The following is a 23,123-nucleotide window of genomic DNA, read 5'->3' as shown; positions in this document are numbered from 1 at the left end:
AAGGTGTGGAGAGGTGCATTTCTGATGTGAAATCATGGATGACATGTAACAAGCTGCAGATGAATGATGATAAAACTGAGGCCATTCTGATCACAACAAAAAGACTTTCTCATTCACATCCTTTACCTAAACAATACATATCAGCAACGCCAACATTAAATTCTCACAATCAGTACGAAAACTAGGTGTTACTCTGGACAGTACTCTCACACTGCACCAGCATGTCATGAACATATGCAAGGCTGCATATAATGAGCTGAGACGCATCAGCTCAATTCGTAAATATCTTTCAGTTGATGCCACTAAAACACTTGTGTGTTCATTAGTACTTTCAAACTGGACTATTGTAACTCAATTCTGTCTGGTTCATCTCAATATCTACTCCAGAAACTTCAAAAAGTTCAAAACACAGCTGCTCGGATCATACTTAGAGTACCACGATAAGAACACACCTCCCTGATGCTCTGTACCCTACACTGGCTATCCATTCGATCCAGAATCAAACACAAAATTTGTTCTCTGTGCTACGTTTCACTGTCGGACTCTAGTCCAACATACCTATCTGACCTCACCCGTGTGTACACACCAGCAAGATACATACGCTCCTTTTCTGACAATCGTATACTCATTATTCCCACTATGAAAACAAAGTAAGTCATATGGACAGCGTTCTTTTGCATACCAGGGCACAGCAACGTGGAATGAATTGCCCACTGAACTTAGACACAAAGACACAAAGACACAGTGATCACATTCAAGAGGGTTTTCAAAACTCACTTATTTCGACTGCAAGAACAAACTTAAACACCTAATAATGTTTCCTACCTGAAATATTCTCAGCATGTTTTTTATTTTTTAATGTTTTTCTAATTTAATGGGGTTTGTTTTTGTAATACTATTATTATATGTTTTTATCTTATAGGTGTTGTCGAATGTTGTAAACCGCTTAGAGCTTCTAAAGATTAGGCGCATTACAAAGTCCTCATTATTATTATTATTATTATTATTATTATTATATAAGACAGAGTAAAAAAATAAAATGACACTTCTTTCTAATTTGCAGGGAAGATAACGCCTCACTAAGGTAGGATGCAAATCAGGGAGAGAAAATAATGTGGGGGATGGACAAAGTAGGTGGTATTCCTTGTAGCCCCATACAATTTTCTGGGTGTTTCTTTTCGGTTAGCACTGATATAAATATATAAAATAAGCACCAACATTTAAACCTTGAATGGCCACTTTTTCTACGCATACGAAATGTTGACGTCTCTGCTGCCTTTTTTTAATGTAAAGGTCTAATTGATGCCTTCCTCCTTTATCCCTGTTAAGGTGTCACTGTTGCAACGCTGTTGTTGTTTCGTAGAAGCATCATGATATAAAGACGTAATCTAAAAACAGTAAAAATAGAAATCACTCTATTCAAAATGTATGTATGTATGTATGTATGTATGTATGTATGTATGTATGTATGTATGTATGTATGTATGTATGATTTGTGTGTATAACTTGCCCTAGAGCATTTGGAATCTCCTGATTCCGTTTTTATTAGCATGGACATATTATGTCAATTAGACAAACAAAGCTAAACAAAACACAAATCGCAAATGCCTTATAAAAACTACACAATGATTAACTGTGGCAATGTTAAAATAGCGATGCATGAACGGGAGAGAAAAAAAACCCGAAAAAAACCCAAACGAGGAGCCAAATATTTACAGTTCAACATGTTAAGATGCGTCTTAAGTGCAACTTTGCAAATTGCTAACGATCACTGTAGCTGTAACAAACTGCGCTGTCTAATCTTGTTCATTTTACTCATCTTGTATTTCTTGTACCATTTATCTTCTGTCAGACGGCATGTATCTTCTAAAAACATTAACATTTTGTTTTCTTGTTTTTGTATTGTTTATTTAATCGTCTTTTATAGCTTGTGTGCCCTTGACACATTGCAAGAGCGTTCTAGTTAGTTTCACGTCAGTGTTTTAATACCATTCGTCAAAATCTGTACATACAAGTACACGATCTTTATAACTGAAGTGCAGTTTGGAGAGCTGATTACTTTTCGACGCGCCTAATTAGATATATCTGTGTGAATATTCGAGCAGTGTTGTATGCAATTAATTTGCAGCTGGTTTGCGTAAATACCAGCGTCCTTTCCGATCAGATATGTTATATAGTTCATCCTGATCAAAGAATTTGTAGATTGTCTTTCATTAATTAATTTGCAATTATTGTTTAAAATACCAATACCTGAAATTTATTTTTTAAAATACTTATATATTATAAAACACAAAAGGTTGTTCGTTATTTTAAAATATTTTCTTTACATATGCAAGAATTATTTCATGACTTGAGAAAAAATCTCGCAATATTGAATAAAAAAGTACAGATACCTGGTACAGATACCTGGTACTCATCAAAATATATGTACTACATTTGATACTTTATAAGAAAATGTTATCTTACAAAGCATTTCGTGATTTTCATATTTTTTATCTCTACTTTTTATTTTAACATTTCCACAGTTAATCGTCAAGCCAGTGGGTAATTTTATGTTAATGAAATTATTATACGTTTACAAGAAAAGCGTTTTCTTCTTTGCAGGGAAGCGTTAAAAATGGTCCATAGTCTAATGTAAGTAAGGAAAATTACAACTATACATGATCCAAAATTTTAAAACCAACAACTTGATAGAATTAAACTTTTTTAAAAAAAAGCTATTTAAAGCTATTTTCGTTTCTGTTATTCTGTGCGTTTATACATTTGATTAATTTCATTGTCTGATAATATACAATCTTTCAATGTTTCTCTTTCGTCTAACTCTTCAATATTCTTCTCTACATCATGCTCCTGTGAGAGTATTATCGTGATCATATTTGAAATGGACTGGTACAAAAATATCTTTATTAATTTTCAGTAGCAGATATACGGTTGCACGCTTTCTGAATGCTATCGGGTTAGTTAGTAATATCTTTGATACGAAGTTCAAACATTTAGTTTCGTATACAAGCAATGAACTAGTTTCCCCTATATATTTTCAGGGACATAATTCAAGATGAAACGTAAGTTAATTTCATATAATAATAATAATAATAATAATAATAATAACAACAAACATGAATGGCGAGAAAGTGTACAATGCAGCATTGTCTTTGCGTTTCATTTGTACATCATTTCCTTAATCCGAGTCCAGTTTCATCCAATAGTCTTATCCCAAGAACTTATGTCTAAATCTGAATGACGTAGTAACAGTTGCATAACTGTAACAAATACAAACACAATTATGACCAATCAGCAGGATCATATTGGTAACATATTTCTGATGGGAAACGTTTGGACATTTTCAGTTTTGTGGGTGGAGAAGAGTACGACCTAATAATTATTTTAATTTCCTTTTAGATGGTAAAATTTACAAGATATTTGCGTTTGTTTAATAAGGCATGTACTTGAACATTCTATGATAAATTACCTTTGGCCATCTTTTATGAGAACATCTTTAACTACTAGTTCGAACATGTCAGTCAGCAATATTAAGAGACTCCTTATGCTGTTTCCAGCTCATTTTATTTGATACATAATACAATTTAACAAGTGGGACTATAAACTTACAGTCACACTAACTGTATTAAAATCTAGAGAGCAATTTATAACTTTGAGATGAGAGAAATGAAAATATTCAACGGATTAGGTTAAAATTTGTTCAAGTTTACAAGATTTCGCTGTAATGTAAGATTCAATTTTGCAAAAGACGACTGGTGGTGCACATAACAAATACTGGAACTTCTTGTGGGTCGGTGGTTCTTTCCGGGGTTTTCCCGGGTTCTTCCTCCACCATTAATACTGGCCGCCATGTATAGCCTATCATGTGCTGAAAAATGGCGTTAAACCCTAAAAAAAAAAAAAAAAAAAAAAATAAAAAAATATTGGAACCATCAAAGATTTGTGTCTGTTCAAGAAGCCGATCCTTGTAACCGATATTTAGTGTCTACAATTAATTTGACTTTAAAATACTAATATTACTCAAAATCTTCATACAGAAAGATTGAGAGGTTTCGTATAATTTTAGAATATATGCTTCATTTGAAATGCACCTAAGCTGAGGCACAGCAAGAAAACACAAACTGTACTGTATTTGAAATATAAAAATGGTAAAACCAATCTAAAGACAGTACTAAAGGAAATCAAATTGATGTTTGTACAGACTTTCGTTTTTGTGCCTCTCATCCATCTCACTCACAACTGGGTCGGTTTGTTTGTATAATGAAGACAACATTTAACAACTTTGCACTTCATTTTGCCGGCCGCATGTTTCTTATGTCTCCACTGATACTTACATAGAAAACTTTGTCTATTTTAACAGATAAACTGAACAGAGTATTACTATGAACATTTCAGCTATGTATGGGTGTTAAATCGAAACAGTACGAGTTTGTTGCTTTAAGAGAATGTCAATTTATCAGGTTAAATCTATAGGTTTTACAATTGATTTGATGCTATGAAGTTGAGTATGGAAGACATAAATAAAAGTTGCACTAAATCTTTGAAGGTACGTATCTGTGTTATGTCCGTGCCGCTCGTACTATTAGGCCGTAATTGTTTTAGTTAAACTAACCTCGATGACTATTATATATACTATCAGACGTGATTAAGTTTTATATATTAAAAAAGACTATTTTATCATACTTTTTCTTCTCCCTTGATGCCCAGTGCTAATGTTGTAAAATTCAAGCATTTTAAAATAACATTTATTTTTTTTTTTTTGCGAATAAAGACTTAATTTAATGAGATTCTGAATTCATTTCCCCTTTTCTTTTGTAGAAAAGATCTTCGGACAAAAGAGTAAGTGTCCATAATAGTGAATTAAACTTATTTGCTTAAGCGACATTTCATTTGTTCGCACGTGCTATTCTGATTTTAGATCATTAAGATGCGACTTAAAATAGGATGATGTCTAAATGATTGCCATATTCCTATTCTATAAATTCGACATAAAAATAGCATTATGGTCATAGTCTAGTCGCTTTACTGGAAAGTGTAGATCATAACATCGACAAAAAAGTTCGGCAAATAAAACCAGTCCTGTACTATTCCTTCGCTGTATTTTGGTACACTATTTCATGACAAGCATAAGAGATATCCTCACGTTCAAAGATTAGTATAAAGATTAGCTGACATATGAAATTCGTGTTTACCATTTTCGTATCCCAAGAAACAACCTATCTACCGGCTACTCATCCAGTATCATTCCTTTATCTGAAATATGGATCTATGGAACACTAAAACCGTTACCGTAAAACGAAGACATTTTACGACTTTGCGGGCATAGGTATATCATTTCTGAGACATTTATTCATATATATTATTACTCATTTGTATTATTGTAGCAAACCGTTCTCTGTCAATGTCTTGAAAAGTTAACCATATTCTTCTAAGAAGAGCGGGGATATTGTAATTGCCACGTGTGTCCGTTCGTATGTGACAAAGACTGTATTCGAATATTCTGCCAAACCCATTAGGATGGTACTATATTTTCGTAGGTTTGATAAGCGATTTGTGTAGATGTGCTCATAAGCGAAAGATTTTCTTGAAAACATAGCTTAAAATCGGATATTTGCAAAATTTTGTCTCTTATCGCCTCTGAGGTGGTTGGTGTAGATAAGCAAAATTTTACATTTTTCCTCTAGCCTACATTTGGGGAAATTTCATGAAATATTTTTCATGTAGGATTATTTTGAGAATTGAATTCCTCATCGCCTCTTATCAGACAGATGATTAGGAATGTTATTGAAGTTTTAGGCTGGATGTGGGTTTGACCACCCGATACGTCAAATTTAGTATTTCGGAAAATCAGTTCGTCAACTCCTCTTTTTCCACATCGGTTGCAAAAGTATATTGAAACTGGTTGGCTACATGTACGGTAGATGTAGATCCACAATACAAATTTACTTTTCTACAAATTCCTTTTTAACGGATACATAGTTTGAAAAGCTATGAAAATATTCTCCTCCCCCGACGGTTTGGGAATTATATTGAAATTTTTGTGGCCTAGGTAAGTGTTTGGTGTACCTGCTCAATAAGATTTTGCGTGTTTCGTCTGGAATAATTTTGGAGAAATGCCTTGTAAAGCAACCATAGGGATGTATTCGTTCCATGCAGTATTACATTGAAAATTTTATTGGCTAGATTTCTCGCTGGTGCTGTTGAGCAATAAGTTTTTGCTTGTTTCTCTACGACACTTTTTCGGCGATTTATTGAACATTTGTGGTACAAGGATATATGGCGAATTTTATTGCTCATTGATTTTCTTCCATAATGGATAATGGATTTTAATGAAAATGTGTATTTCAAATATATAGTTTGCGAAACTGAAATCTTTTCCATTTAGTCTATTATCAAAGAAAGAGGATATTTGGGGAATTGAGTTCGTAATCGTTTCTCCTCCCACGATGCATGACAAATTTTATCCAAACCTTGAATACGAGATATTTTTCTTTTTGGAGATATCGAATAAATGTGTATTCTTTTTTTTATTCCCTTTGAAGGGATATTTTCTTCGATAGTGCACGAAGAAATGGGATATTATAATAACGAACTTGCTATTGCTTTGCCTCCTGAAATGCTTGAACAGTTTTATTTTCAATACGATTCAGTGATAAGCATGGGTATTGTCGGTGCTCTCGTGTGTCAGTCTGTATGTCTCTTCGCCCATAGTCCGTCCGTCAGTCTCTTCATCCGTGTATGATGTTGTATCTCTTCTCCGCATCGCTTGGTTGATCTGGAATGACCTTATTCGAGACGATAGATCGCGCCGCCTACCAAATCACGTGACTTGACGACCTGTTAAGTTCCTACAAACAAGCAGTATCTGGCAGATAAATATGTTTCAGTTTAAGTGATATGTTTATTTAAAGTGATTTGCATTTTTCTTAAAAAAAATTAATTACAAAGTTCCATTAATTATGCAGCATTAGACATATTTATATATGCAGTTCAAGTTCGTATATTAATGACCTAAGTGTTTTATTTCAGTAAATAATATCAAATAATTTTAAAGCTGTTTAAGAACTTATTTATATGAAAGGAATTACCTCCAAAAGGTGTCAATGTATTTATCATGTAATTGTATCCTTATTAATTTTATCTGACTTATCTTTATGTTGCCTAGGAAGTATATGAATTAAAAATTTATAGCAAATCGAAAATAATTACTGTTGAGAAGTATACTGTTGTACATAATAATTTTATGTTGTTCTTGTAGGGTTTAACGCCATTTTTCAGCACAAGATAGGCTATACATGGCGGCCAGTATTAATGGTGGAGGAAGAACCCGGGAAAACCCCGGAAAGAACCACCGACCCACGAAAAGCTACTGGCAAGCTTTCTCACATACACACAACAAGACTCGAACCCACGCAGACAGAGGTGAGATGACAGTGATCCGTAACGGACAGCACTTTAGACCACTCGGCTACTCGGGGCACCCCATCATACTTTTAAAGTTTTACTATGTTCGTCAGATGGAATTTCGATCAATGATGTCTGTTGATGTAAACGTGTAAATGTATGCTTAATATATCGGAAATAATTATCTGAAACCTTTATTTTGTATTTCTTTATTATTAATTGCAATTTTGTATCCCCATCCTCCCTTCATCCCAATGAGAAAATAAAGCGCAACTCAAGCGTCTAAAAGATCGAGACGATAAATCATTATTTCTGGGACAAACCAACATTAAAGTGTACATTTTCAAAATTTATTATAATGCACTGTTGGGTTCAGTGCTTCCTATTCAAAAATAAATAATATATATCAAAGCCCGAAAGTTAGGGGGTTCTCCACCAATATTCTAGATACGTTAATTTTTACATATATATGTCAATTTAAATTTCTTTTCTTCAAGTTATCGACGGTACATGCTTTGCGGCTTACTTTTATTCAGATAAACACGTTGCAATTGCCATCATTTGTTTCCATATTCAGCTGATTGAACACGCGACCACAAGTCTTCATCCATCGAAGTTTCGTATATGTTTCGGGAAAGGAATACATTTAATTCCTCCGTTTAGACGATCTGGATATAAACAGTCAGATTTACAAGGCTCTCGTTGACTTTTTTCCACCGTTATCAATCGAGCAATCAAAAATCTTTGCAAAATTTGTAAATACTTATCATAATCGATTCATTATTGCCACTAGCAGCTCGTCGGAGGAAAATGGCGGACGTAAGCATTGCCAGGAGTTGTGTCTAATTTACGCTCGCTGATTGGTTAAATGATCAGCGTGATTGACAAGGGCGATAGGTCAATTAAAACTTTATCGGCTAGCTATGTCTTTGGTGTAGATGTAGAAGGTTGAATATTTTCTTCCAGCCATTTAGGGAGAAACTATCTGGAATCTTTTATTTAATAAAACGGAGATATTCTGAAAACTGATTTTATAATTTTTTCTCCTTGAAAATTGTTCAGAAAAGGCCATTTTGAGAATAGAACCTGATTTTCTAGTAGTGTAATCCTTTACAATAGTTTTGCTTGAACGTTTACAGATGTGTATTAATCATTCTGATCATTATTAGTCCGAATGTCGTGAGAGATTGGTCATGTATATTGTTTGCCAATTAAGTACAATTTGTTCAGAGGAACATGCCTGGACTGCAGAGATACGCAGATCTGGTCTGTGACTGTGTGTGTTATAGTTATAAATAAAATAATAATTATTATCAATGAAAAATCAGCACCAAGAACATTAATACATCCCAAGTCTCCATTAACATTAGACTTTTGAATTTATTTCCTCACATGTCATATATATAATATTTAGTTTAGATTGATATTTTTTCTTAGTTTTGTTTACAAGTTTAATATCAATACAGAGAATTTCCATACCAGTTTTGTTTTTATTTATGTATCAATCAGTAAAATGGAATGTTTGGCAATATTAACAGACATTTTAAGGAGGTATAATAACACTACGATTGCGTTAATCTTAATTTGCTTTATGCCAGTTGCTATTAGTAAACAACATACATTCTACTGTTTGTTAGCTTAATAATTCGTCTTTCCTAATATTTCAGTGCACATATACATGCAATGCAGTAAGTATTTTAATAAAACAGCGTCGAACTCTCCGATTAATATAGTGATCTACCACGAGAAACAAATGAAACTGAAAATGTTGCGGATAATTACTTGTATACGTGGTCATAATATACTGTGTGTATATCCATTTCCTAGTAATTTAGAAAATAGTCGTCATGAAATAGAACCAACTGAACCGTGAGATTTTAAATGTTACTGTCCTTTTTTTATAGTTATATTTAGAGACACAAAACCTAAAATATTCCACCAGGATAAACTTTAATTATTTCTTTAGATCTCCTAAACAACATATATTATTAACTATCAACAAGCAACACGTGCATTCAGGGACGAAATATAATCATGCGTTTTTATTTGATTGTAGCTACAAGCTTGAGGAAAAGATGTAAGTAAATTTCTCTTACTATATTATATATGGTTATGCTCTCTTGTATACATATACATTACTGAGAACATAAAACATAACCATAACATCTAAAAAATCTATATTGAAAATTATTTATATATATTTCACATTCGCACATAATTTATGCACACTTAGCATAAAGACAAATGTATTTTCGTCGTTAACTCCTTTTAGTTTGTGGTATCTCCATTTGTTTTGTATCCGTTCTATGCGTTACCAATGTTTAAATATTATTTCTTACGAATAACTAATGCCTAATAAAAGACGCAAAAAGTGTCAACTACCAAATGTTTAGAACATTAGATTCAGTAAGGTTGTCTTTATATTTATCTTAACTTTTTATGTTGGCGATATGTTACTCCAAAATGCATAGTCTTGATACTGTTTAAATAATAACCAGTCCTAACAACTAGTACATTTGTCATATACAACGACCTCTTGACTTTTTTTCTCCCTAGGAAACAATTCAAGAGCAAAAGGTAAAAATTATTTCAATAAGGCCATTTTTAGTTCATCGACCAGTCATGACATTATCAACCAGTCGCATTAATAAATTTTTCGTTGTAACGATAGCACCTTTATAGAAGACAGTATACGTATCGCGTTTCAGTGGAAGTGCACGTTCCCAAGGTGGACCTTAATCCTTTTCACGCTGTGTCCGTCACGGACAGGAAGGACATCATGGTCGTTCTAGACTGCTAACGTCGTATCTGGATTATGTTTTATTGCCCCATTTAGAAGTCATACCAATATAATTATGTAATTGTGGACATCCACTTCAGTGCATGTAACCAGTGGCGTCACTAGGGGGATTGGAGCCGCATCGGGTGACACCATTAGAGGGGATTACACCAAAATTACCATCTATAACATTTTGGAATTTTTTTACAGGAAGGAGGTCCATGGGGGTGACACCATAAGATACATCACATGACTGTTTATACAGTTTTTGAATTTTTGTGCAAGAAGGAGGTCCATGGGGGTGACACCATGAATTACCGCACGTAACTGTCTATTAAAGTTTTGAATTTTTGTGCAGGAAGGAGGTCCATGGGGGTGACACCATGAGTCACCGCACTGGGTGACACCAACCCTAGTGACGCCACTGCATGGAATTTACCTGTTGACTCAGCTGAAGTACACTGTGCAGATTGCACTTTTACGTTTTATACAATTCAATGACTGGACCACTAAAACGCAATCACATACATGTGTTGCGAGAGGTTAAAGATTTCCAAGCAAAGACTGCTGAGTCTAATCAGGTGTTTCACGAAATATACATAGTGCAATTATATTAAGTTTAATATGAGAGAGATTCTTATTTGAAACCCACCAATAAATAAAAAAGAAAAGAAATCACACTTAAGTTTTAGGTGTGTCATTCTATCAGTGACTTTACTAAACAAGTTCCCAACACAATGAACTATACACAGCGCTATGCACTATGCAACTACTGTTTTAAGCGTGTTTAATACTTGTGATCCAAATATACATGACTATGTGACACATTTTCTCAGAACTATACACGCGTTTACTTTTAAAATAGATCTAGTGATTGACGCAGCCTGTACGAAGAACGTGATGCCGCATTCAATAACCAACATCTTAATAAATATGCTTAAGATTACTAGTTTGGTCATCTGGCGAGTTTACATGTAATCAGGCCCGGCCCTAGGATGTGCGGGGCCGTTGGCAACATGCGGAGCCTCAAGCCAGCGAGAGATGAGCCAGGCCCTAAGCGGCAAAATCTTGCAGAGTTCATTTCCGGAAAGCGCGGGACCCTAGGTGGTTGCCTCGTTCGCCTTGCCCTAGGACCAGGCCTGCATGTAATATTACAAACTGGACGAGTGAAAGTGTTGAATAAGTGTAATCAATTAAGTATTTGCAGCAGGAGATCAACTTGTATGTATTATTTTCAGTTATCGCCGATGAAAAATTCACACATTACTTTCTTTCAATCTATAAGACAATTACTACAGTAGCGATAAGTTTCTCCAGTGCATACATATACATCATAATATCATCTTTTGAAATTAACAGAAATGCCTACTATTATGCAAACTTAGTTGTGAAAGGGTTGCCTACGGTATATATGATTATATTTACTGTGCTATAAATATTCTCCAGTTGTGTACGTCTGTGTTCTTTAAGCTTTATCTGTGTGGAATTTCTTCTTATGCATATCCTACCTCCTTGTTTAACTTGTACGCTGAGCAAATCATATCAATCAATAATGCCTTGTATATTGCCAGAAATATCTAAACCACTCGTTTACCAAGACTATAAAATCTATCTAGAATTGCAGTGATTCTTGTTAACGTGGCTTTTTATTTCTCACAGCTTTAAACATGTATCCCTTGTAGAACCTGGTTGGCTCCTTACTGGATTTAGAATAGACTTTTGGCTTGAAAGGTTGTAAATCCCTATTATTCCGGTTTGTCTTGGACCGTTCATATTCATTATAAGGTCGCCACGAATGTTATTGCAGTAGTGCTCACTCATTCGAGTTTTCATCTATTAAATATCTGAAGCGTTAAATTCGTATTTGTTAATTATGACCAATTTTACAATTGCGAATAAGAAACTAAGAAAATCACACTAGTAGCAGGTTAGTAACGGAATTTATTATATAAATTCTTGCTAAATACAATATTAATTGCTGAGCATTAATTAACATATTTATTTATCTCGAATAAACAGCGAAATCAATTAGATTTTTAAATTTTGTCAGTATACGAATTCGAAATTTTAAATAAATTTAAAACATTTAAAAAGTACATACTCTCTAGTCATCAATATCCATGTACAATATGGCAACATAAGCCAAGAGTGACGTCCAGGGGCGCCCACAATTATTTTCGAGTTGGGGCAAACATGTAGTGGTCAGCTGTTAAGTTGTACGGATGTAGGCTAAAACATGTTTAGAAGTGAAATGGTGACATCGATCATAAGTTATGGTGCGTATTCTCTCTCTCTCTCTCTTGCTGATTCTTGAATCATGATCATTACACAGTTGCATTTAAATACATCTCCCAAATCGGTAAAAATTAGTTTGGCTCTACGAAGCACGCGATGCCGCATTCCGTACAAATCAGTATAACAAATATACTTACAATTGCTGGTTTGGTCATCGGATGAGTTTACATTTTATATTATAAAAGGAATAAAGGGAAGTGAGGAATAAGTGTAATCACTTTAATATTTACTCTAGGGGATGCCTTATTTTCAGTTAACATAGATTTTATTTGTTTGGTACAGTATATTTTTCAATTCACATGCGAAATACTGGAAACTGTACCCGAATGTGAAGCAATTATTGTTTATCAATAATTTATCAGTTTAGTTACAAATTTGTTAGGTTTTTGACCCAGTTACCCTTTTGAAGAACTTGACGCGAATGCAAAAAAACATTTTGTGGTCAAAGAACACGGATCCAAGCGTGTATTTACATAGGGTTTAGGAATTTGGCCAACTATGTGAAAATACTGAAATTATATCCATAATCGTCCAATTGCCAATGAATATTTTTGAACCAAAAATAATCTTCAACGAATAACATGAACACATTTTCTACTAGTACAATTAAAGGCAATAATAAAAGAATGTAAAAAGGGTGGGGCCGGTTAGTATGTGCTTGTGTTAAAAACTTTCCCCCCATGTTTCAGCAGTGGTTAATTTCTCCAGTACATACACCATATCATAATCTTTTGCAATTTAGCAGAAATGCCTATCAATATGCAAATGTGATTGTGAAATGGGTATCAGCGCAGGTACAATTGCATTTACCATTAAAAATTATATCTTGTTCGTGCGTAGGTTTGGTTTGAGCTTTACCCTTAGTTGAATTTATTCCTGTTCGTGCTTACTGCCATCCTCACCCCTCCACCCCGTTGTATTACTCGTATGGTATTAGTCATAAGCTAAACGCATCATATCTATAAATAGCCCGAAATGCTGTTATTAAATAGCCGACTTTAAAAACAGGTATCCCTTATCCATTTAGAACTTTGTTAACTACATGTGCTCCGAACCGGAAGTGGAAGATGTTTTGACATCTAAATGTTTATATCTCTATCCTTTCCTGTTTATTTTGAACCGTTTATATCTAAGGTATTAGCGAATATTATCACCGTATTTCACTTTGAGTTTTGTTGTAATGATGATTCATTCGTTTTTCAATCTTTTACATCCCTGTAGCTTTAAATTCGTACATGTTAATTATGACCAGATTCGACACCATAGAAAAGCACATTAATGAGAGAAAATATCACAACTGAACCAAACTGCGTTTCTCAGTCGATATTATAAGTTAAAAATTAGTTTTTCTTAAACAATCAACATAAAACGTTTGCATTCAGATGTTAGTATTTCTTGTGAAACATCGGTGCGAAAAAATACCATCAAAGCTCAACATCTTCCTAACTAGCCATTGTTAAGAGCGGCAAACTTAAATTCGCTCCTTGGCCAGTGATTGAGTATAGATTCATGAAAAGGTAACGAAGACAGATAACTTTGTCCCTAAAAATTCGCTTTGTTTATTGCATGAACAACCACATATAGAGAGCAGACTTAAATACTGTGTAGACGAATTTGTCGCATTCAGATTATCAGAATTTCAAATAATATTCTAAATCGAAGGATAATCATATTTGTATGTTGCAAAGTGTAAGCATGCATCTCGGCCATTTGACTTTTTTTCTAAATTAAGTTAAAGGTCAGTCTCTGATTGGGATAATGAAGAATAATTATATATAGCTTTTCATATAACGCTAGAGCCTAGATTTATGCGATAGTTTTATAATTTAACATCACACCCGTTTCGCAGTCGATTTGATTTGAAAAAGAAACAAATATCTTTTTAGTTTTAGGGCTTGTGGTTTTGTGTTATTTCTTTTTAACAGTTAATGCAAATCTTGAAACTTCGAAGCACCAGCGCGACATTGAACAATAGCTTGTAGACGTGTGACCTCTCCTGACTGACTCATGCTCATGCAGGAAGGTATAGTAGCAAGCGTAGCGGCTGTCTTCACAGAAAGTGCCTGGTGATTCTGTAATTTTCATGAAGTAAAGTGAGAACATAAATAAATTGGTATTCATAATTAAAATTACGTAGTTCATGACGCGAATGGATACTGATAGAGTGAAACAGCCAATAGTGTTCAAAATTACTTGCCTTTAGATAAACGTCCTTGCTCACTCATAACCAATGTTATTTTTTGATGTTCAAGGGTAAAAGTGCAGGAAACCATTTTCGTGTATCGCTTTCATTTTAATATACAATGACATGTTATTCTTGTAGAATAAACTTTAAAAAGAATTATGACATGCAAACGATACTGTTCCAGTGTTTTTGATCACACATGTCTGCTAAAAATAGTACGGCGATCGTTTCTAATCTCATTTCGAATTTTATATGTATTACTGCTTTCATGATTTTCTTCAAAGTGAGTCATGGAAACAGATGGAAATAGAGGGAAACTATTGCAAATGATGAACCAGCACACAAAGCACTATTATGCGTATCATTTATTTTCTGTGACGCGCGTTTGTCTGTATGTCTCTGTAGCTAGGCCATATATTATTATAACAAGAAATGTTACCACTGTAGATTTTGTACAGGTAAAGTTATGATACTGATATCTGTCATGGCCGGGTTGTTGCTGTTGGGGTTTCTCCCGTCTGTTTGTTTAGTGCGTCGACTCGTGGTGAGAATACAATATAATGAACAAGAGTGACATAAAACCCACTACGGCTGAAATCAAATCCGTGACGGACAGTGGATTTCCATTAGGATGGGTAGAAAATCCACCGGACTGCGTGGACTTCCACTACTCATTGTGGGCACTTAATTCCCTGCACCTCTGTCCACGTTCACCGGACTGAGTGGTTAATGCGTAAAACACGACGCGTATACTTTATCTATCGACGTTGTTCCATAGTTGCAATAATACTATGTATAAATGAGAAGAATGGGATAAAATATCCATCTCTGCTTCACATCTGATACTTTATTATTATTTCAAAATCTGAAACCTATTCGCCAACAGGTAAAATAATTTTTCTGGAAAATGGATTTACTTCCTTTCCGGTGACATTTCCTAATAACTCAGATATCGAGGAATGACTGACATATTAATGAGCGATACATAGAAAGGAAATATGCGTATTTGTTACCAGGAAATTAATGTCGGAGTCGAAATAGTAGCATTTTAAGAGATCGAATTAAACCAATGAAACTGTTTATGACCATATATTTTTGTGGCGACCTGAATATACCGGTTATGCGTAATTGTAGCGAGAGTTGATGTGAGGATTATACAACACGCAAAATAACACAAGAGAGAGAGAGAGAGAGAGAGAGAGAGTGCTGCGCGGCGAGTATTTAAGAAGAAATAATGATGTGAAACTGTTTTAAATGTATGCTTTTATCTAATAAATAAATAGGTTGTTACTTTCGGATTCCGTTTAGAAAAACTCATTGCAGATTGTGCGATAAAAATAACTAAGAAACAATCAAAATAAAAACGATAACAGGTAAACAAACAAAACAAAATAGATTAGTTGTTCTTTTTGTCTTTTCAGTTACATAGATGGAGACATTATGTGAGTAAACATACTTTTGTGTAGATTAATATTTACATATTGGGCCATAGATGATAATCTTTGATTTGATTTAAACATCTTTATGAATAGAAATTATCAATCCAGGACATTTACGGGCATACGAACTCTTTGTTTAATATTAGGTTACATTTTTTGATACAATTTGATTGTATTTTTCCATCTAATTTACTACATCCTTCCAGAAAAGCAGCAAGACAAGGAAACCAGACTCAGTATCGCAGATAATTTAGTTTATAGATGGTTCATATCACAAATGACAAAATCAGTATTTATGATATAGGTACATTGAATTGTGTCCACTCCGGTTAGTATAGTGGTTAGATCGTCCACCTCGAATGCGAAACTTCGCGGGTTCGAACCCGGGCCGAGTCACACCAATGATTTATAAACATGGTACTATGCGCTCGATATTAAGAGGTTAGTGTTAGGACTGGTCAACCTGGTGTTAGGATAGGATAATATGACTGGGTAGGACATCTGTGCTTTCCTTAAAGTCTTTATATGTGTAAAGATAAAAACTTGTTACATATAAAAATCTGCAAACAACGAATTTATGCTTTGGTGCATGAAATTGTCGTCATTAAAATTATACAGATTCTGACAGTATAGGTAACAGTAAAAAATGTTTGCTCTATCTTTTAATAATCCAGAGAAATGTCACCTTAACAGTGCAATGAAAATAAGAGTTCAGCAATTTAACTGGCACACTTCAAATGTGCAAATACAATGTAGGTTTGTCAGGATACATACTATTTTAGTCTGACATTTAAATTGGATGGAAAAAATATCATTTTGTTTTTCTACAATATTATTAATAATCACAATTTGATAGAAATATCACTGAGCTCGATCGAACTAGCGAATAAAAAACCTTTGCATAGGTGACTAACAATGCCAGAACAAGTGCTACTCAAACAGTTTTGTTTTAATCGAAAATAACAATCACAATTCAAACTCCTCACATACCATCATTTTATAGAAGGTACATCTTGAAATAATTTGACCTGGGAAAAACTGGTCATTTACAGATTTATTTCATAGATGTATCTGCAATACAGTAGGTTCCACAAAGATAATATTCAGACAAATATTTGTTTCTATGTAAGAGGTCATAAAGGCAACAAAACGTACATGTCTGTGTAATGAACTGAAGGGCAGAATTTTGCGGAAATCATATTGTGTGGACCGGACGTCTTACATTAAGAGCTGCGTGATTTTATATCTCCGAATTTGCTTCAGAGGAATTTAATCATTTGTATAGAAGGGCTATTTCGGAATGGCACAGCCAGGTTGGGTACCATGTGGTGCGCCAAGAAGGCGTGAAGAAACCTGCATGCAGGCTGAAAGAAAATCAAACGATAGGCGTGTCGACCAATTAAGGATGTGATAAGCTAAATCTTCTAATGGTATGGGCTTATCTTTTAGCAGGGCAAATTTGTAGTTCCTTTTCGTAAACGCACACAGAAACGTTTGATCAAAAGGGGAATAGGCACCACAATCCTACAACATAAAATGAAGAACACTAACATCTTGTTATCCCGCAAGGTGACCGCAGATTATATGTAGTACAACACACGCAACTGCACTAAGGTACAGCCTCTCCTCGAGGCACTATAAACAATTAGAACACCTAGATAAGACCCCCCAAACTAAAATATATACGGTGGACTAAATAGCCCAAGACCATCAGGCCTCGCTGCACAAGGCGACAAATTCTATCAAGATAGGAAAACTTACAATAACCCACAATTAATACCTATAAGGTGGTTAAAACCCCACGGACCATCAGGCCCGGCTGCACAAAGCAGTGCACTATTAAGACAAGGAAAGTTTAAATAACTATACACAAAAAGGTGCACCCAAACCAAGAACCACCTACCCAAATCTGACTCAATAGATGAAGTTTAAATAACTCTACATGCTACCACTAAGCAGTCACTGGTTGGTACTATCTTTAAAAATAAGGCAAGAATATATCTTCAAAACTCCGTCAAGACGACAATTCATTAACCGTTTGGCAAGGGAGTCAAAAATGTATACCCTGGATAAACCAAGATGCCTTCCTAGTGAGCAGGCTCCATCCTGACCAAACCTTCCTCTTCGCCTCTGCCGGACATTACATTAATAAACTTGCATAGCACATATTAAATACATGAATGGAGAGGCAGTTTTTGAACAATTAATTAACTCTCCACATGTGTGCTTGGTCTATCCCCACTCAAGCATAGCCTTTCATTCAGGTCGCTAGAGTCTATGAAGCCCGTCATATTGACCCAAGACCTGACGACTCGATTAAATATTGCCTTTTATGCACAGTAATACCTGGGGGATGAGGCTCTAATTCTTTCCCTTGGGATCAATTAAATAGTCCGCTTATGGACATTAACCAGACGTACATGCCCGTATGGACAAAATCGTCTATAATTTAAATGATGATGATGAAGAAACGTTTGTGTGCTGCTAGCTCTCGAAGAGTAGAGACGTATTATCTGAAGCAGATCGGAAAGCCTGTGTTGAATTGGGAGTTTTAGCTATAAGCCACTCCGAGACGTAGCTCGTAAAAGAATGGGATTTGAACTGGGTAAAACAAGCTTCTCAAGGAAACTTCCAGGGTGCTCGTGAGAGACGGCACTGAGAGATTCCCAAGGTTACGTAGTGACGATGCCAAGAGACTAATAAAGGAGTAGAGAGGAGGACAGAAGGGAGAAAGACTGAATGAAGCCGAGTAAACTCATAGGATGCACACGCTAGAAGGACGAAAAGGAAGGAAGGAGGAAGGAATATAAATTGATAACAGATGAATACCAGGGACAATGTACTGAACAGAAACTCTCACAACAGGATGGTAACGTTCGTGCGACGAATTAAAGTGTAATGTGGCACTTGGTTAACACGGCCACCTATCGTGTAAAGATGTTATTGAACGGAAGCTTTACATTCAAGTTATTATTGAAATTTTAAATTGAAGATTTATATCCAGGAAATTATTTGAATTGATCTTTGATATTCAATAAAATTGTTATCGTTTCAACCTTGAGCTGTTCGATGTTTCTAGAATGACAGCATTACTGTCTGGGGGCTCGTGGGTCGTTACATTGTAACGTACAACTTCTGCAGTATTATTTATAATAACTTAGCGGGGTTGTGACGGTCTGTATCATGACATGCACCCCATGTCCTGAGCGGGGGGAACGTTGCTTACACTAATGACATCATGCCTTAACGGTTCAAGTGTAATAGATATTATTATTACATTAGTGACATGATTCCTTTAGTGTTCAAATTTAGTGTACAGCTTAACGATTCAAATTCAGTATGCATCATGCTTACACTTGTAACATCTGGCCGTAACAATTCAAATTCAGTTTGCAGGATGCTTACACCAATATGTTCACACCGTGCCGATTCAAATTATGTATGCATCATGTTTGCACCTGTAACATCAGGCCTTAACAATTCAAATTAAGTATGCATCGAGCTTACACTAGTGACATCAGGCGTTAAGGATTCAAATTCAGTATGCATCATACTTTCACTAGTAACACCAGGCCGTAACGATTCAAATTCAGTTTGTAGGATGCTTATACCAATATGTTCACACCGTAACGATTCAAATTCAGTATGCATCATGCTTACACTAGTAACATCAGGGCAGTGTCAGGATCATAAACACGTTCAATATAGCTATGGAACATAGTTCATAACTGACACTTGAATTCGATGTTTAACTGTAAACATATTCATTAGCTTTTGTACAAATAAGTACTCTATAAGGGCAATTAGAACGCAGATAAGGCACAAAAAACAAATAACATGGAATTATTTTTTTTCGAGACAAATGTGTTGATCGAGTTTCACAGCAATCTATAAATTGTTCCTGAGACAAAGTCAATGCCGTCTTTTAAAGTTAAGGGTTCACTTTGAAGGCTATAGAGAATACTATTTTGAAGTAACTATACATCCATATATATGCTCATATCAAACCGTATGACAGTTGTTTCAAATGATGGTGTATAGTTCAATAATTGTGTTGTGGTCAGATGACTTAGAAAATTGTCGAATGTTACAGATACCATTTCATCAGGAAGTAACAAAGTCACAAGCAAATTTCTATAAAGTTTCACAATAATTTTCTTAATGATTTAGGAGAAATTGATGTAAGAGGACCTTTCTACCATGTTGAATATCTGAGTGATACCATCTTGCTTGAGACTTACTGAATTTCATAATACAGTGGTTGTTTGACTATCTACTTACTCGTTTAACAGAAGTTTCAACGACATACGATTTTCAAATGGCCAACATGGGGCCATAATGAATTTGGCCCAGGCATCCCTTTCATTTATCATCAGTTAGATCTTAACGTAAATGATCATTCAGATCTACGAAGGCCACATAATAAACGTGAGTTCTGTTAGCAATCAGGAAGTTCCGATATCCACTATTTGTCTCAGGAACGATACATCATTCATAAATACATTTTACTTAATATGTTAATGCATTATATGTTAATGCATTTCCCTGCCCGAGGGCATAGCTTATTCCAAAATAATGAGGGTGCTAAGCGTGCAATGGTTATTCGTAATAATCGCAACATTTGAAGCCCAGTCAAGCTCGGTATGGGACTTGTATCGGTATTGTCAAAATTGTAGAAATTTGTGTTATGCATATTTGATTTAATTTATATTCGATTTAATTTAATTTAATTGTTTGTTTTTATTTTTCAATTCCATTACATGTCATTTCAATGTAACTTTATTTACTGGATTTGACATAGTCCAGAAATTTAATTCAGTTCTATTTGACCTGATTGGATTTTTTAAATATAAGCAACTAATAATAGAAACATTGAACTTTTTTAAATGTTGAAAATTACTTCATTCCCAGAGTAAGAACTACATAAAGGTTATACTTGGCCTACGTGTCAAATATCAGGTATCAATCGTAACAAACTCCTAGTTTTTCCAGATGATTGACCCTCATCCGGGCATCTGTTTTGCGTTGTAGTTAGATTTATTACTAACGTTTTGAGAAAGAATAGTGAGCCGTGCCTTAATACTTGAAAAGTCAAGTTGTTTTATGTTATCCAGTTTTAGCTAAAAAAGTTTCTTCTTCAAATTATTGATTTTCAAGTGATTGTTTTCCCTGGGAAAACTAGTGCTCTAAATTAATTCTTAGACAAGGATATTTATCGAAATTTATACAGAATTCAAGCACTGGAATAATATTTTCTGTGATGCAACAAAATACTGTTGACTCTGCAGGATTCACAGGTTACAACAGACATCATCGTCTTCCATTTTGGATTTCATCGGGATTCGAAGTCTGATTCATTTAGGACTTTTTAATAATATGACTTCTATGTTTTAATTCTTGGATTATCTTTAGATTTGATTCGTAAAATCGTAAGTTCTTTTTCTCATATTTACCTTGCTTTTCTAGGGAAATAAATTATTTGTTAAATTTTACAAATCTTATTTTCTTCACTCTTTTCTTCTTACTTATTGTAAGAGCCTAAGCACGTGACAATTGGTAACCCGTGATTAGTAGAAGTCGATTGCACTAAACATGTTTATATTACTTCTTGCGGACATGTAGCTATGACAAAACACTTTGCCTCAAGTAATATTGTCGACGGATGTATTTTCAAGAAGTTTTCCGTTGGATATGATTTCATGATATTTTACATGAGATAACATACATTTTGTCGGAGCTGATTTACCCTTGCGTTTGATTTTTCATTTGCAGACATGAAATAGAGCTGAAATTGTAAGTAAGAAATTCAAGGTGAACTATATATATATATATATATATATATATATATATATATATATATATATATATATATATATATATATATATATATATATTCAGGTTAATTTACAATGCTATCCTAAATCTTAATTCGTTTACATTTTAAATTATTTTTTTAATATGTCAAACAGTTCCCGTTAGCTTATTGCTATACTTAGACTTCCCCGAGAATATTAAATATCAACTTTATTGATACTTGTTTTAGCCCACGTGTTCCCGCCTTAAAACTGTTAAATCACTGAATTTACATTTACTTCGGACCTTAAAAACTGAGTCCGCTAAATGCATTATGTACTTTATACTTTATATAAATATTAATTTACTAAACGCCAGAACATTTATACATTTTTGTGCGTGTTCCAGATACCATCTTATGAACAAAGCGTGAGTATAATATTTATATTTTAAACCCTTGTACAATATTCTCAAATATGAAATAACCTCAGAATTATAAATATGTGTAAGTTAAGAAAAATCGACTATAAATTTCTTCTATTACTTTGTATATAAAGTTAGCAATACATTACGAGTAACTTTCAACTTTCAGGGCTAATTATATAAAAATATGTACGATGTTAGCAAATATTTTAACGTACACACAATAATAAATTTACTTTCAAGTAGACCTCATGATTTATTATCATTTCTAAGTTAATAATTGTTGCCACTATTATTACTTGCCATATTTCATGTGTCTTTTCAGCGGTGATTTGAGTATCAGAAGGTAAGATTTTATTTGTGAACCGAAAAGGAATAAATCAAAGCATTTTCGATTTCCTTCTGAAACAAAAAGCTTAGTGTTAAAATTTTGAAGCAGTTGGAATATTTACTTTATAGGAGCATACATCTCTAAAGCACAATGATGTCAATGTGCATTCTTAAATACAGTCTGCTGCACAAACGTACAGTAAGATATAATTATAAATACTCATGTCATTGTGATTTTATATATCATGCTTGTTTTCCTTGTTGTGGGTTACATCTATCTTAAGCCACTAACTATAGTTCGAAAAATGTTCCCGACATCAGTTTTAGATTGAAAAATATGAATTTTGAGACAGATTTATTTCTTATGTTATTTGGCCTAATCTAGACGAGGTTTTTATATTCTATGAGTATTTTTGGTGTCCTGTTTAAAATCGAGCTATATACTTTGCTTTGTGTACGAGGTGAATTGTCTATT

General features: G+C 34.2%; 1 protein-coding gene across 1 annotated transcript in view; it reads left to right on the top strand.

The window, feature by feature from the left end:
* Positions 1–23,123, top strand: part of LOC149775025 (uncharacterized) — a 65,004-nt gene that overhangs the window by 26,593 nt on the left and 15,288 nt on the right. The window contains exons 5-15 of the mRNA XM_089943461.1: positions 1,064–1,084; positions 2,605–2,634; positions 3,042–3,062; positions 4,819–4,839; positions 9,072–9,092; positions 9,461–9,481; positions 9,961–9,981; positions 16,085–16,105; positions 21,875–21,895; positions 22,304–22,324; positions 22,644–22,664. Coding sequence (XP_089799587.1) covers positions 1,064–1,084; positions 2,605–2,634; positions 3,042–3,062; positions 4,819–4,839; positions 9,072–9,092; positions 9,461–9,481; positions 9,961–9,981; positions 16,085–16,105; positions 21,875–21,895; positions 22,304–22,324; positions 22,644–22,664 — 240 coding nt within the window. The remainder of the gene's footprint in view (positions 1–1,063; positions 1,085–2,604; positions 2,635–3,041; positions 3,063–4,818; positions 4,840–9,071; positions 9,093–9,460; positions 9,482–9,960; positions 9,982–16,084; positions 16,106–21,874; positions 21,896–22,303; positions 22,325–22,643; positions 22,665–23,123) is intronic.

The sequence above is a fragment of the Sinohyriopsis cumingii genome, chromosome 19 (genome assembly GCF_028554795.1).
Source record: "Sinohyriopsis cumingii isolate HCF-2022 chromosome 19, ASM2855479v2, whole genome shotgun sequence".
NCBI lineage: Eukaryota > Metazoa > Mollusca > Bivalvia > Unionida > Unionidae > Sinohyriopsis > Sinohyriopsis cumingii.
This window is presented reverse-complemented; position numbering and strand designations above follow the sequence as displayed.